Source organism: Ictidomys tridecemlineatus, chromosome 11 (genome assembly GCF_052094955.1).
Source record: "Ictidomys tridecemlineatus isolate mIctTri1 chromosome 11, mIctTri1.hap1, whole genome shotgun sequence".
Taxonomy (NCBI): Eukaryota; Metazoa; Chordata; class Mammalia; order Rodentia; family Sciuridae; genus Ictidomys; species Ictidomys tridecemlineatus.
Window position 1 is genome coordinate 131142279 of NC_135487.1, and position 15433 is coordinate 131157711.

A 15433-nucleotide genomic window follows, 5' to 3' on the forward strand; every position below is an offset into this window, starting at 1 on the left:
TCTCATCTCCCATCCCAAGATTATATTTGAAATATACTTTTGTACAAAGGATCTTTTGTAACTCACTTCATTTGTATTTCTATTTTAAATGTTCTCATGCATTTCTGAGTATTCGTTTTAATCAGTATATATTTATTGAGCAGTTACAACGTTAAAGACATTGTGCTAGTTGCTATGGAGAATATAAAAACCCAAGAAGACATTATTCCTGCCCTCAAGAAGTTTACAGTTGAGAGACAGCCATACCAAAAGAGAAACTATATTAAATACTTTAAAGGAAGTAAGTATAAATAAAGTTCTGTGAAAGTACAGCGGAGTGAACGAACAATTCTGGCCATGGGGCATATGGGTAATAGAGGTTCACTTAAGGCTTCCTGGTGGGGCAGTAGGTCATTGAAGAATGGGTAAATATAGAGAGGAAGGGGAAAGGGTTAGAATCCCAGCAAGACAAAGGAGCAGAGGCAGAAAAAAAGCATGAGACATATTTGAGAAAAGATTTGACAGCAGTACATGTTAAGAGTATTGGGAAATATTGCTAGAAGGTAGAACCAGATCTAGTCATTAACAATTCTTAAATACTATTTTTTTCTTTTGATCTGAAAGATACTTTAATATAATGCTTGATTTTAAATATTTATTGTATATCATCTTCAAAACTGACACCTAGATTTGTATAAAGTAAAATAGGCTAACTTGTAAACTTTACCACAGACGATTTAAAATTTTTAAACAATTGTAGTGCATGGTATTAAAAAAAAGATATGTGCTTTGATTTTTTTTTCCCAATGCTGGGGATTGAGTCTAGAGCCTTGAACTCACTAACTTAGTACATTCTCTAACACTGAGCTATATCCCAACACCCCTTTTTTTGTAAATGAGAAAGAATTCGCTAATGTTTTAAACATTTTGCTAGTGTTTTTTGGAAGCAGCTATTTGTGTACTCCCAAGATGGCTAACTAGGGCCATGTGAAATTATTGCACATGATTTTCTGAATGTTATTCTCTAGCCTAGTGGTCTCCAAAGTAAGTGCATGAAATGAGTCATTAGGGTATAGGAAGAAAATATTAAAACACATATTTCTATTTATTTTTTTCTTGTTTTTTATTTGCGTTTTATGATATAGTACCATTGAATGTTTTCAGAAATTAGATAATTATTTTGTTCGTTTAGATCTGAATGCTCATCTTTTTTTTTTTTGCTATTTTGTCTTATTTAACATGGGGATCCATCTTGTGGAAGAAGAGTATCACTGGACATTTCCTCCTGAGTTATAGTTTTATGCATAAAAAATAACCACATTTAAACGGTGATCATTTCTATAGGACTTTAGAATTATTGATTTGATTTCTTGTCATTGCCATCTGGTAAAACAGTTGGAAAAGATATTGTGTCTCACACCCAATTTTTCTAGTTTACTTTCTTCTATAAGTTTATAAATATTTTCTATTCATATACATTTTTTAGTATGTATGTATGAATATCTGTATTTATTTGCATAAGCACATATATGGATTTTTTTCATTATTCCCTCCAGAAACAAGTGAGAATGACCACATTAACTCACCGAACCCGTCGCACTGAAATAAGCAAGAACTTTGAAAAGAAGGTAGAAAGTGAGGAAGATACTAATCAAGAGAGGAGTCCAGAAAACGAAGATTCTGGAGACTCTAAGGATATTCGCCTCACCCTTATGGAAGAAGTATTGCTCCTGGGACTAAAAGATAAAGAGGTAATGCAGTTACATTTGCTAGGCTGTCTCAAAGATTGAAATATTAAAATGTACTAGGAAGTAATCTGATGAAATATTTTTATTAATGTTTTGACTAAATTGGTCTTAAAAATGAATTCAAATCATCTTGGAAATGGAGGAATTTAAGTTGGTGTCTGATATACTTGGAGAGTAAAATCGAGAAGTATGATTACTTGAAGTATAATTTAATTACAAAATTGTAGAGGATATAAGAAAGGATAATGCAGTCTTAAGTTTTGTACTTGTACTTTCCAAAGTCAGTTTCATGGTGAAATAGTAACCTCTTATTAAAATAAGAAAGAGAACCCACACGTTCTTCTTTGTTGGGGGTGACCTCCTTGACCCTCCTTTATTTTTGACGTAGCTTTCCAGGTGGCTGGGATTACTGGTGTGTGCCACCATGCCCTGACTCAAATCTACTTGAACTTTGGGGGCAAAAATTTTTAAAAGACAAAAATATGTGTTAATTACACTATCTTACAGAAAAATAGGTGATGAGTTGGCTTTTTTTTTTTTTTTCTTTTTTAGTACCATGGATTGAACCTCAGGAGCACTCTACTACTGAGCCATATCCTCTTCCCTATTTTGTATTTTATTTAGAGATAGGATCTCACTGAGTTGCTGAGTGCCTCACTTTTGCTGAGCTAGTTTTGGACTTGAAATCCTCTTGCCTTAGGCCCCCCAAGCTGCTAGAATTACAGGTTGCACCACCACACTGGCTACCAGTAGGTTTTTTGTAGCAGAAATAGTTTACATTCTGTTCTGTGGATTGTTAGAATTTAAATCAACAGTTGAAGGCTATTTTAATTTTAGAAATTAAAAAAAAAAATTTTCCTGGCTTTTTTTCTAGTAGTGTACATTATCCTCTATTTGTAATTTAACTTTTTACTATGTTTTCCCATCACTCTTCCCACATAAAAAAGCATATAGATGGGACTAGGGTTGTGGCTCAGTGGTAGCATGCTTGCCTAGCATGCATGAAGCACTAGGTTCCATTCTCAGCACCACATACAAATAAACAAAATAAAGGTCCATCAACAACTAAAAAATATTTTTTAAAAATTAAAATATTAAAAATATTTTTAAAAAGCATATAGATGTAACATTTTAAATATTTTTCCTTTGCAAGAAAATTTTGATAAAATATTTTCGAAAGTATCTTTTTATAACCGACCTCACTTTTGAAAATTTATAAAAAAGTAAAATGTTACTTTACATAGAAAAATATTAAATTTGGCTTCGATAATTGTTCTTAACTAGAAAAACGCTACACACATCTAGTAAAATCTCTTCTTTTTTATATTTCTTTTTTTATTTTATTTGTTCTTTTTATATATACATGACAGTAGAGTATATTTTGACACATTTACATTTATTTCATGACTTGGGAATACACTTGTTTCTTAGACTTTATGGTTTTTATTATTCATCATAGTGATTATTTAGCATATGGGTGATTTATTGTACAAAATGGGCAGATAATAATTAACCACCATTTAAATTGTTCTAATTTTACTTTTGTAGACAGTTGAAAAAATTATAGCTTCCATTTGGCTCAGCAAACATAAGAGATGATAAATTCTTTTTTTTTTTTTTTTTCCATTTTGAGACAGGATCTCACTAAATTGTTTAGGGCCTTATTAATTTCCTGAGGCTGGTCTTGAACTTGTGATCATCCTTTCTCAGTCCTGTGAGTTACTGTGATTACAGGCATGCATCACCACATCTTGACAAAAGTGATAAATACTTACACTTAGATGAATAAGAGAGGTCAGACCTTCTGATTTATTTAAGTACTACTGGTTACAAAATGCTGGTTGCATAACTATACCTTTAGATATATTAAATTAATTTCCAATTCTAGTTATTTTCTACTCATCTCCCAAACTATTAGCCTATTTGCTTAGTTAATACTTAATGTAATTGAGAATACCCATTATGTGCTTATCATTATTCAAAATACTAAAGTAAATCTGAGGGTGGTAGCACACACCTGTAATCCCAGTGGTTTGGGAGGTTGAGGCAGAAGGATTGAAAGTTTGAGGTCCTAAGTAACTAAGCAAGACCCTGTCTTAAAATAAAAAACAAAAAGGCCGGGCTCAGTGGTGCACACCTGTAATCCTAGTGACTCAGGAGGCTAGGGCAGGAGGATCACAAGTTCACCTCCAGCCTCAGCAATGGTGAGGTACTAAACAACTCAGTAAGACCCTGTCTCTAAATAAGATACAAGGAAAAAAAAAGGGGGGGTCTGGGGATGTGGCTTAGTGGTCAAGTGCCCCTGTACTTTAAAAAAAAAAAAAAAAAAGCTGAGGATATAGTTCAGTGATAAAACACCCCTGAGTTCAATCCCCAGTACCAAAATAAATTTGAAAAATATATAATAGGCTGGGTTGTAGCTCAGCAGTAGAGTACTTGCCTGGCAAGTGTGAGGCACTGGGTTTGATCCTCAGCAGCATGTTAAAAAAAAAAAAAAAAAGTAAATAAACAAAATGAAGGTGTTGTGTTCATCTACAACTAAACAAAAAATTTAAAAATCTAATATAAGGTCCTTGCCCACAAGAAACTTGCTTCTAGCTAAAAAGACAAAAGATAATACTTTTTAAAAATAGGTAACTTAAATGTCCATCAACAGCAGAATGGATAGAAATAAGCAATACTAGGATTTGAACCCAGAGCCTCACACATGCTGGGCATGCACTCTACCACTGAGCTACATCCTCATCCTATATGACAGCATACTGCAGTACAATTTTAATTCTCATTTTTGACACACTGGGTTGCTGAGGCTGGCCTTGCACTTGTGATTCTCCTGCCTCAGCCTCCAAAGAGGTTGGAAATATAGATGTGCGCCACTGTGCCTGACCTATAAATATGTTTTAATAGTTAATGAAAATGAACATTGTTACACAACATCTATTTCTCACACAATGTTCGGTAAAGGAAACCGGACATAAGATAATACATAGTGAATAATTCCATTTATATGAAATTCAAAATACTGTAATTTTTTGGCATTGTGTGTTTAGGTGGTAAAACTACAAAGAAAAGCAAGGAAAGGATGAATGTAGTTGTTAAGATAGTTGTTATTTTTGTGTGGGGAATGGGAGAAGGAAAAGGTTGTTAGAGATTAGAAAGGAACATGAGGGGAATTTCTAGATACTAATGGTTTTTTGTGGGCTGGGGATGTGGCTCAAGCGGTAGCGCGCTCATCTGACATGCATGCAACCCAGGTTCGATCCTCAGCACCACATACAAAAAAAAAAAAAAAAAACCAAAGATGTTGTGTCTGCCGATAACTAAAAAATAAATATTAAAATTCTTAAAAAAAAAATAGTTTTTTGTTTCTGCACCTAGAGTTAGTTTCATAGGCCTTCATTTAAATATAACTTTGAAGAATCTAACCTTTCAAGCATATTTAAAATTAGATGTTATCTTGGTTTAATAACTGACCTCAGTCTAATAGATGAGAAAATATAATAGTTTCCTGACTAAAATAAAATAGATTTATTCCCATTGAAACCAGGAACCTATTTATTTATCATTGTTATTTTTGGTAAGAGGTTTTTTTGGTTTGGTTTGGTTTGGTTTTTTGGGTTTGTTTGTTTATTTGTTTGTTTTTGGTACCAGGGATTAAACTCAGGGGCACACAACCACTGAGTCCCCAGCCCTATTTTGTATTTTATTTAGAGACAGGTTCTCACTGAGTTGCTTAGCACCTCGCTTTTTGCTGAGGCTGGCTTTGAACTCACAATGCTCCTGTCTCAGCCTCCAGAGCCACTGGGATTAGAGATGTGCGCCATTTAGTTGCTCAAGACAATACAATGATCTTGACATATCATATATTTGATTCAAATGGGGTATGAATTATTATTTTTCCATGTGTACAGATTGCAGGATCACATTGATTATACAGCCACATTTATACATACAGCCATACTAGTGTCTATTGTATTTTGCTGCCCTTCCTAATCTCCCCTCCCCTCCCCTCATCTCTCTCTACCCAATCTACTGTGACACATTTCTCTCTTTTTTTTTTCTTCCCCCTCGTACCATCTTATATGTAATTTTGTATAACAATTAGGGTCTCCTTCCATCTTCCATGTAATTCCCTTTCTCCCTCCCATTCCCTCCCAACTCTCGTCCTATTTAGTGGTAATCTTCTTCTCATGCTCTTCCTCCCTACTCTGTTTTGAGTCACCCCCCTTATATTAAAGAAGACATTTGGCATTTGTTTTTTAGGGATTGGCTAACTTCACTTAGCATAATCTGCTCTAATGCCTTCCATTTCTCTGCAAATGCCATGATTTTGTTATTTTTTAGTGCTGAGTAATATTCCATTGTATATAAATGCCACATTTATTTTTATCCATTCATCTATTGAAGGGCATCTAGGTTGGTTCCACAGTCTAGCTATTATGAATTTGCACCTGGCTTTTTTTTTTTTTTTTTTTTTTTTGTACCAAGGATTAAACCCAGAGGTGCTTTACCACTGAGCCACACTGGCCCAGTCTTTTTTTTTATTTATTTATTTTAATTTTGAGACAGGGTATTGCTTAGTTTTGGTAAGAGTTTTAATATAAATATTATTGCCTCACAAGCAATGAATGCTTTAAATGATGTAACTTATGTAACTACTAGTAGAAATCCAATCCCTCCCAAAAAAAAACAGGGCTGGGGTTGTGGCTCAGTGGTACAGCGCTTGCCTCAAATGTGTGAGGCACTGGGTTTTATTCTTAGCACCACGTGTAGACAAATAAGTAAAGTTCCATCAATAACTAATAAAATATCTTTAAAAAAAAAACTAGCAGCAGAACAATATCAGTATCCAATGTCTCCTCTTATGCCCTTCCCTAATTACATGTTGCCCACCTTCTTATAGTTTGTATTTTATTTATTTACTTATTTAAATTACAGAGAGACACAATATCTTTATTTATTTATTTTTATATGGTGCTTAGGATAGAACACAGTGCCTCACCTGTGCTAGGCAAGTGCTATACCACTGAGCTACAGCCCCAGCCCCTCCATGTAGTTTTTTTTTTCTAATATTTTTTTAGTTATCATTGAATCTTTTATTTATTTATATGTGATGTTGAGGATCAAACCCAGGGCCTCACACACGCCAAGCAAGTGCTCTACCACGAGCCTCCTCCACCTCCGTAGTTTTAATGTATGTGTGTGTGTGTCTGTATGTGTGTGTAAGAACATATTTAGGGGGCTGGGGATGTGGCTCAAGCGGTAGCGCCCTCGCCTGGCATGCGTGCGGCCGGGGTTCGATCCTCAGCACCACATACAAACAAAGATTGTGTCTGCTGAAAACTAATTAATAAATAAATAAATAAATAAATAAATAAATGAACATATTTAGTTTTGCCTATTTTTAAACTTATATTATTGGTTAATAATGTTATATATTCCTTTGGTCAATGGTGAGACTCATATTGTAGTATATAATTTAATGTAATCTGGTTCATTGGGATACAGTGTTTCATTATATTAATATAATACTATTCATTTATTCTATGGGTTAATGGACACTCAGGAATCCATTATGAACACTACTGTTAATAATATCCTTGTACCTGTCACATTTTTTCAAACAATGCCACTATTCATATATAGAAAAAAATGATAAAACAGACTGAGTAAAACTTTTATGTTTAATTATAAAGTGTGTTAAAGCTATGCTTTTTCAAGCTAATGACAATCCTCTATCAGCTATAGTCCATCATCATTTATTAGCAATGGGAGATTAGAAGTAAAAACTTTTAAACTGGTAAAAAAATTTCATTGAACTAACCAAAAAATTCTAAAAGTTACAATAAGTCAATATAGTTTTCACTTATTGCCTATAGATGAAGAAATTGCTCCTCTTAAGTTGACTCAGTCCTAATGCATTTTATTAAAATTAAAGGATTAAAAGTCTAATTTAGGTCACTACCTGGTTTTACCTTTTAGTTTCCTGATTGCTCAATATGAATAATAAATCTTATGAGTAGTTATTTTCATTGTGACTGGGAAAATGTACCAGAAGGACTTGTTTGTCAGGTTTTTTTATTTAATATTTTGTGTTTAACAAACTATTGAAAAACAGAAAGAACGTTTGTTTTGTTCTTTGTTTTATCCAGCCATATAACTCCAAAGAATTATTTACTATGTATATATAAAAGGAAATAAACTGGGAGACTTAAATCTTATTTTGACAGTAAAAAAACATAATTTAAGCTATATAATTAAGAACCTCTCCCTGTTCTTCCCAACTCCAAGATACATACTGTTCTAAAATACCTGATACTAATATTAAGACAAAGCCACCCACTTAAATTTGGGCTTTGACTGTAACCACTGAGCCTTTAAACTTACTGAGCCTTTTCATCTCTCTTGTCTCCTTATTCATATTTTATGTTTGTGTAACTTAGAGTTTTGAAAAGATTTTGCACCATTTTATGCTTAATCCTAGAAGGCAAGTATCATCCTCTCTTTATGGGAGTCAAAATAATATGATTCATTGGGCAATAATTTGTAAAATTTACATTAAAACTGACTGAGATTAACAAAGGACATGCTTGCAAAAGAGGTATTATGTATTATTCTGTATTTCTTCCTGAGAGAGTTGTTTGGGTTGTTAATTGTTTAGTGTGATCCCAAGAATTTCAATTCTTTGGGTAACTTCATATGGATTTTAAATTATGCCTCCTATTAACATAAAAGATTGTGCTCCACAGTATTGTTTGTCACAAGTTATTTTTTAAGTCTCAGTCATGTGTTTCTTGTTCAGATGTTTTAATACCCTAGCAAAGCTCACTCTTGGAAAGAGATTTGGGGATTCCATAAGATTTTAAGTGGCCATCAATAATGTGAGAAAAAAAGGGGCTGGGGCTGTAGTTCAGTGGTAGAGTGCTTGCCTAGCATGCATGAGGCACTTGGTTCCATCCTCAGCTCCACATAAAAATAAACAAATAAAATAAAGGCATTCTATCCATCTACAACTACAATAAGTAAGTAAATAAATAAATTAAAAACGTGAGAAAAAGGAAAAGAGCTGGGCATGGTGGCACATGCATGTAATCTCACAACTAAGGAAGCTAAGTCAGGAGGATTACAAGTTTAAGAACAGCCTCAGCAATTTAGTGAGGCCCTCGGCAATTTAGTGAGAATTTGTCTCAAAAAATAAAAAGGTAACTGAGGTTATATTTCAGTGGTAGAGTGTTTACCTCGTATTCATGAGCCTCTGGGTTTGATCCACAGCACTGCCAAGTAAATAAATAAGACTGGGAATATAGCTCATTGGTAAAACATTCCTCCATTCAACCCCCAGTGCAAAAGAAAGAAAGGGAAAGGAAAAGAAAGAAAAGAAAGTACATAGGCAAGAAGGGAGGGAAGGGGAAAGTATTACAAACAATTCTGAATGATTTTTTTTTTTAGTTTTATTTTTACATCTAATATTCCATACTGTTACTTTGGATATTAAGAAGGTAGTAATATGAAATTTCTGTACATTATTTTCTCCTTTCTTCAGATTAGATATTTTGATCATAAAGGGCAACAGGACCAAGTAAGAAAGAAGTTTAAGTAACCAAATTTGAAAAATGAAAAATGTTTAGAGGCAGTAAATAATTTAAATTATAACTACATCTTCAGAAGGATTAATATAGAAATAAGTCATTTTTTAAATAACTTTGTTTTACTTGCTAAGGATCAAACCCAGGCCGCACGCTACCACTTGAGCCACATCCCCAGCCCTATTCGTTTTTATTTTCAGTTCACTTTAGCCATAAATTAGAACTCATGGCATATATTATTCTCTTTATGGAATGAGGAAGAAACTAAATAGAGATAATATGGGTAGATAGGTATCTCTCTCTCTCTTTTTTATTTTTTAATGATGCTGAGGATTAAACCCAGGGCCAGAGGCTTCAAACATCCTAGGCAAATGCTGTACCACTGAGCTACATCCCCAACCCTTTTTTCTTTTATGTTAAGCTTAAGACCAAATGAGGGCCTGAATTTGTGACTCAGTGGTAGAGCACTTGCCTGGCACATGAAGGCACTAGGTTCGATCCTCAGTACCACATAAAGATTAAAAAAAAAAAGTATTGTATCCACCTACAGTACACGCACACACACACACATGTTTTTAAAAAATCATCTTTACCAAAAAAAAAAAAAAAGACCAAATGAATAAGTAGTCCTCTTCTAGATTTTTCTGTGAGAGTATGATTATAATAAGTGGTTAGATCTGAATACCACAGGTGGGTGGCTTAAACAACAGAAAATAATTTTCTTACAGTTCTTGAAGTTAGAAATCCAAGATCAAAGATGACAGTTTGGTTCTTCTAAGGTCTCTCTCCTTGCCTTATAGACTTTTAGTGCTGTGTGCCTGCATCCCTAATCTTTCTGTGTGTTCAAATTTCTGCCCCTGTGAGGACACCAGTCCTATTGGATTAAGGCCCACTTTAAGAACTCATTTTAATTTAAAACATTTTTTTTTAAAGAGTACCAGGGTTTGAATGGGGCTTTACAACTGAGCCACATGCCTACAAAGTTACTTAGGATCTCACTAAATTGCTGAGGCTGGCTTTGAACTCGAAATTCTCCTGCCTCAGCTTTCCAAGGTGCTGGGATTTTAGGCATGTGAATGGCCACCTGGTTAATCACCCTTTCTCAGGCTCTGCTTCCAGATAGTCATATTCTGAAGTACTAGAGGTTACAGCTTCAACAAATGAAATTTGAGGAGATATAGTTCATCCTATAACAAAGATTTGTAAAGATTTTGGAAATAATTGTATAATAACTTATAGCCATCTGGAGTGCAGTTCACGCTCAGAAAATGTCATTAAAATTGTTTAATGATGGGCTGGGGATGTGGCTCAAGCGGTAGCACGCTCACCTGGCATGCATGCTGCCCAGGTTCGATCCTCAGCACCACATACAAACAAAGATGTTGTATCCGCCAAAAACTGAAAAATAAATATTGAAATTCTCTCTCTCTCTCTCTCTCTCTCTCTCTCTCTCTCTCTCTGTCTCTCTCTGTCTCTCTCTCTCTTTAAAAAAAAAGAAAAAAGATGTACTTATAAAAAAAAATTGTTTAATGATACCAGGCATGGTAGTGCACACTTGTAATCCCAGCTACTCAGGAGGCTGAAGCGGAGGATCACAAGTTTGAGGCCAACCTGGGGAACTTAGAAAGACGATCTCAAAATAAAAAATAGTGAAGGTGAAGTTGTAGCTCAGTGGTAGAGCCCTTGCTTAGCATGAGTGAGGCATTGGGTTCGATCCTCAGCACCACATAAAATAAATGAATAAAATAAAGATATGTGTCCACAGCCACATCAATGTTTATAGCAGCACAATTCACAATAGCTAGAATGTGGAACAAACCTAGATGCCCTTCAATAGATGAATGGATTAAAAAAATGTGGCATTTATACACAATGGAATATTACTCAGCACTAAAAAATAACAAGATCATGGCATTTGCAGGCAAATGGATGGCATTAGAGCAGATTATGCTAAGAGAAGTTAGCCAATCCCTAAAAAAAAATGCTGAATATCTTCTCTGATATAAGGGGGGTGACTCAAAATGGGATAGGGAAGAAGAGCATGAGAAGAAGACTACCACTAAATAGGGAAGAGAGGTGGGAGGGAAAAAGAGGGAGAAGGGGAGTTGCACGAAAGATGGAAGGAGAACCTCATTATTATACAGAATACATATATGATGTTGTAATGAGAAAAAGAAAAAAAAGTGTGTCACATTAGATTGGATAGAGAGAAAGGATAGGAGAGGAGGAGTAAGGAGGATAGGAAGGGCAGCAGAATAGAATTGACAATATGATTGATGTATGTACACTCCATGTATGTATTATATGTCAAAATTCATTCTGCTGTCATGTAAGACTAAAAATAAATAAAGAAAGAAAAAAGTGAAAAAAATGATATTGTGTCCATCTATAACTTAAAAAATAATAATTTTAAAAAGTGCTATAAGAACACAGGAGAGGAAGAAATTCCTCAATAGTTGTCCAAAAGGTTCAAGGTGAGAATGGCAAATAGAAAAAAATAATGAATCATAGGGTTTGAGGTTACAAAGGTATTAATTAATTGGTAGAGTATCCTCTCCGTTTTGGGAGTTGTATTTTTACTTCTTTTTAAAATTTTGCCTAAGAGTATCTTTGTTACTTTTTATTATTTTTAAAGTAGAATATGTTTAAGAAATGTAGACAGATCTGTTATATACACGAACATTTACTGGAGTGATAGAAATGTCCTGATAAGGTATAAATAACATGAATATCTGCATTTGCCAAAATGGATTGAATTTAACAACTGTGCATTTCACTCTGTAAATTATATATACCTGTTTTATAAAGATATAAAGAATAAAATAAAAATTACCCATAATCTTATGACTCAAAGATAACTACTATTAAAATTGTAGTGTATATCCTTAGAGATTTTTTTGTTTGTAAATTAATAATTACAAAAAATCGATCATACCAGGCAAATTATTTTGCAGTTCTTTTTTCATTTAAGGTAATGTGGAGGCCAGGCACAGACCTGTATTCTTAGCAGCTTGGGAGACTGAGGCAGAAGGATCATGAGTTCAAAGCCATCCTCAGCAACTTAGCAAGGCACTAAGCAATTTAGCAAGGCCCTATCTCAAAATAAAAAATAAAAAGGGCTGGGAATATAGCACCCCTGCATTCAATCCCTGGTAACCCAAAAGTAAAAATAGATAAATAATGTAGACATCTTTCATATCAATAATATAAACATACCCCACATTTTAATGGTTTCACAGGATTCTGTTAAATAAATTTTTGTTGTTATTGTTGTTTTGGGGTACTAGAGATTGAACTCAGGGGCACTCTGAGCTACATCCCCAGACCTTTTTATTTTTTATAAATAAATAGCTCAGGCTGTCCTCAAACTTGAGATACTCTTGCTTCAGCCTCCTGAGTAGCTGGGATTAGAGATATGAGTCACTGCACCCAGCCCATTACTTTTTTTTTTTTTTTTTTAGTTGTAGATGGACACAATACCTTTATTTTGTTTATTTAGTTTTATGTGGTTCTGGGGATTGAGCCCAGGGCCTTACATATGCTAGGCAAGAGCTCCACCACTCAGCCCTAGCCCCAACCCCAACCTCAGGCAGTTACTTTTAAGGCCAAACTACAGCCTCCTTGAAGGCAGGACAGTGTTTTCCTGGCTCCCTAGCCCCATCTTATTTATCTGTCCTTATCTTTTATATTCCTGCCACATTACCTACCCCCCTGGTTTGTTTTACTTTAAATTATGCATTTCTTTACAAAGTTCATCACAAATCCAGTACTTTCTTAGAATTCTCTTTCATTTATCATGCCGCTAGATGATGCTTGGTTACCACCTTTTATTTTCTAGTTTTCTATATTGGTCTATCATAATTATGCACAAAAATAGGATTCATTGTTCCATATTTATATATGCACACAGTGTAATGGTATGTTTATTTTGGTGGTGGGATTGTAAATTAGTAATCCCACCAACAGTGTAATTATACTGTTTTATTGTGTGCATGTATAATTTGGTTAGTTTCATTTCCTGGCACCTCTTCTCTCCTACTCTTCTCCACTCCACCTCACTTCTACTTTCATTAGCCTTTTTTCTCTCTAGCTTTCACATGTGAGAGAAAACATACAACCTTTGACTTCCAGCATGATATTCTTCAGTTTTTTCCTTTTACCAGCAATTGACATAATTTCATCTTTATGGATAAATAAAAATCTTAGTATAAATACTACATTTGCTCTCTCTATTCATCTGTTGATGGACATCTAGGCCAGTTCCATAATTTAGCAATAGTGAATTGTGCTGCTATAAACATGAGTACATGTAATATTCCTATATTATGCTAATTCTTTAGGATGAATACTGGGGAATATTATATAGCTGGGTCATATGGTGGTGTTGTGGAACCTCCTTACTGATTTTCATAGTGGTTGTACTAATTCACAATCCCACCAATGTAAAAAATGTTCCTTTTTCTCTGCATCCTCTATAGGGTTTATTATATTTGTTTTCTTGATGGCTGTCATTCTAACTGGAGTGAGATGAAATCTCAGTGTAGTTTTGATTTGCATTTCTCTAATTGCTAAAGACATTGGAATTTTTAAATACATCTGCCTGTCATTTATATTTGTTCTTTTGAGAAGTGTCTGTTTAGTTAATTTGCTCATCTATAGATTGTATTTCTTGCTTTTTTGGGTAGTAAATTTTTTGAGTTCTTTATATATTCTGGATGTTAATCCTCTCTCAGAAGAGTAGCTAACAAAGATATTCTCCCATTCTATAGGTTCTCCACCTTCTTGTTTCTTTTGCTGTGCAGAAGCTTTTTTATTTTTTGCCATACCTTGTATTAATTCTTGGTATTATTTCCTAAGTTTTAGTAGTTCTATTGAAGAATTCATGGGGCTGGGGATGTGGCTTGGGGCTGGGGATGTGGCTCAAGCGGTAGCACGCTCGCCTAGCATGCGTGCGGCCCGGGTTCGATCCTCAGCACCACATACCAACAAAGATGTTGTGTCCGCTGAGAACTAAAAAATAAATATTAAAAATTCTCTCACTCTCTCTCCTCTCTCACTCTCTCTTAAAAAAAAAAAAAAAGAAAAAAAAGAAAAGGAAGAATTCATTGCCTGCACCTATATGTTGGAGTGTTGGCCCTGTTTTCTTGAGGCAATGGCCAAGTTTCTGGTCTAATTCCAAAATCTTTGATCCATTTTGAGTTGACTTTTGTGCAGAGTGAGAGATAGAGATCTAGTTTCATTCTTCTACATATAGATATTCAGTTTTCCCATCACAAGTTGTTAAAAAAAAGTCTTTCTTGTCTCCAACATATTTTTGTGTGTGTGTGTATGTGTACTGGGGATTGAACTCAGGTACATTCAATCACCATAGTGCCCACATCTGCAGTCCTATTTTGTATTTTATTTGGAGACAAGGTCTCACTAAGTTGCTTTGCATGTCACTAATTTGCTGAGGCTGGCTTTGAACTCACAATCCTCCTGCCTCAGTCTCCTGAGCTACTGGGATGACAGGTGTCCGCCACCATACCCAGTTCCAACATATGTTTTTTAGCAAGGATCAGATGACCGTATATCTCTGGGTTTGTCTCTGTGTCTTCTATTACATAGGTTTATGTGTCTGTTTTTATGCCAATACCATGCAGGTTTTTTTGTTGTTCTTGTTTTTGTCTTGTTTTTTTACTGGGTATTGGACCCAGGGGCACTTAACCACTGAGCCACATCCACAGCCCTTTTTGTTTTTATTTTGAGACAGGATCTCACTAAGTTGCTTAGGCCCACACTAAGTTGCTGAGGCTAGCTTTGAACTTCTGATCATCTTGTCTCAGCCTCCTGAGCCACGGGGATCCCAGGCATGTGCCACTGCTCCTGTCACCATGCAGTTTTTTTTTTTTTTAAACTCTAGGTCAGTAATTAATTTGAAGCCAAGAATTATGATGCCTCTGACATTGCTTTTTTGACTTAGAATTGCTTTGGCTATCTTCCAAATGAATTTTAGGACTTTTTTCCTTCTTCTTTTTTTTTTTAATAGTTCTATAAAAAATATCTTTAGTATATTGATAGGGATTTACTAAATCTGTATTTTTTAAAAATATGTTTTAGTTGTTGATAGACCTTTATTTT

The 15433-nt window shown here is 34.6% G+C and overlaps 1 protein-coding gene across 3 annotated transcripts in view; it reads left to right on the forward strand.

The window, feature by feature from the left end:
• Positions 1 to 15433, forward strand: part of Golph3l (golgi phosphoprotein 3 like) — a 41532-nt gene that overhangs the window by 450 nt on the left and 25649 nt on the right. For 2 of the 3 annotated variants that reach the window (XM_005331175.5, XM_005331174.5), the window contains exon 2: positions 1536 to 1730. In XM_005331175.5, coding sequence (XP_005331232.1) covers positions 1548 to 1730 — 183 coding nt within the window. In that variant the 5' untranslated portion in view covers positions 1536 to 1547. Of the gene's footprint in view, positions 1 to 143; positions 281 to 1535; positions 1731 to 15433 lie in introns of all 3 variants that reach the window. The other variant, XM_013361230.4, reaches the window with a different exon arrangement.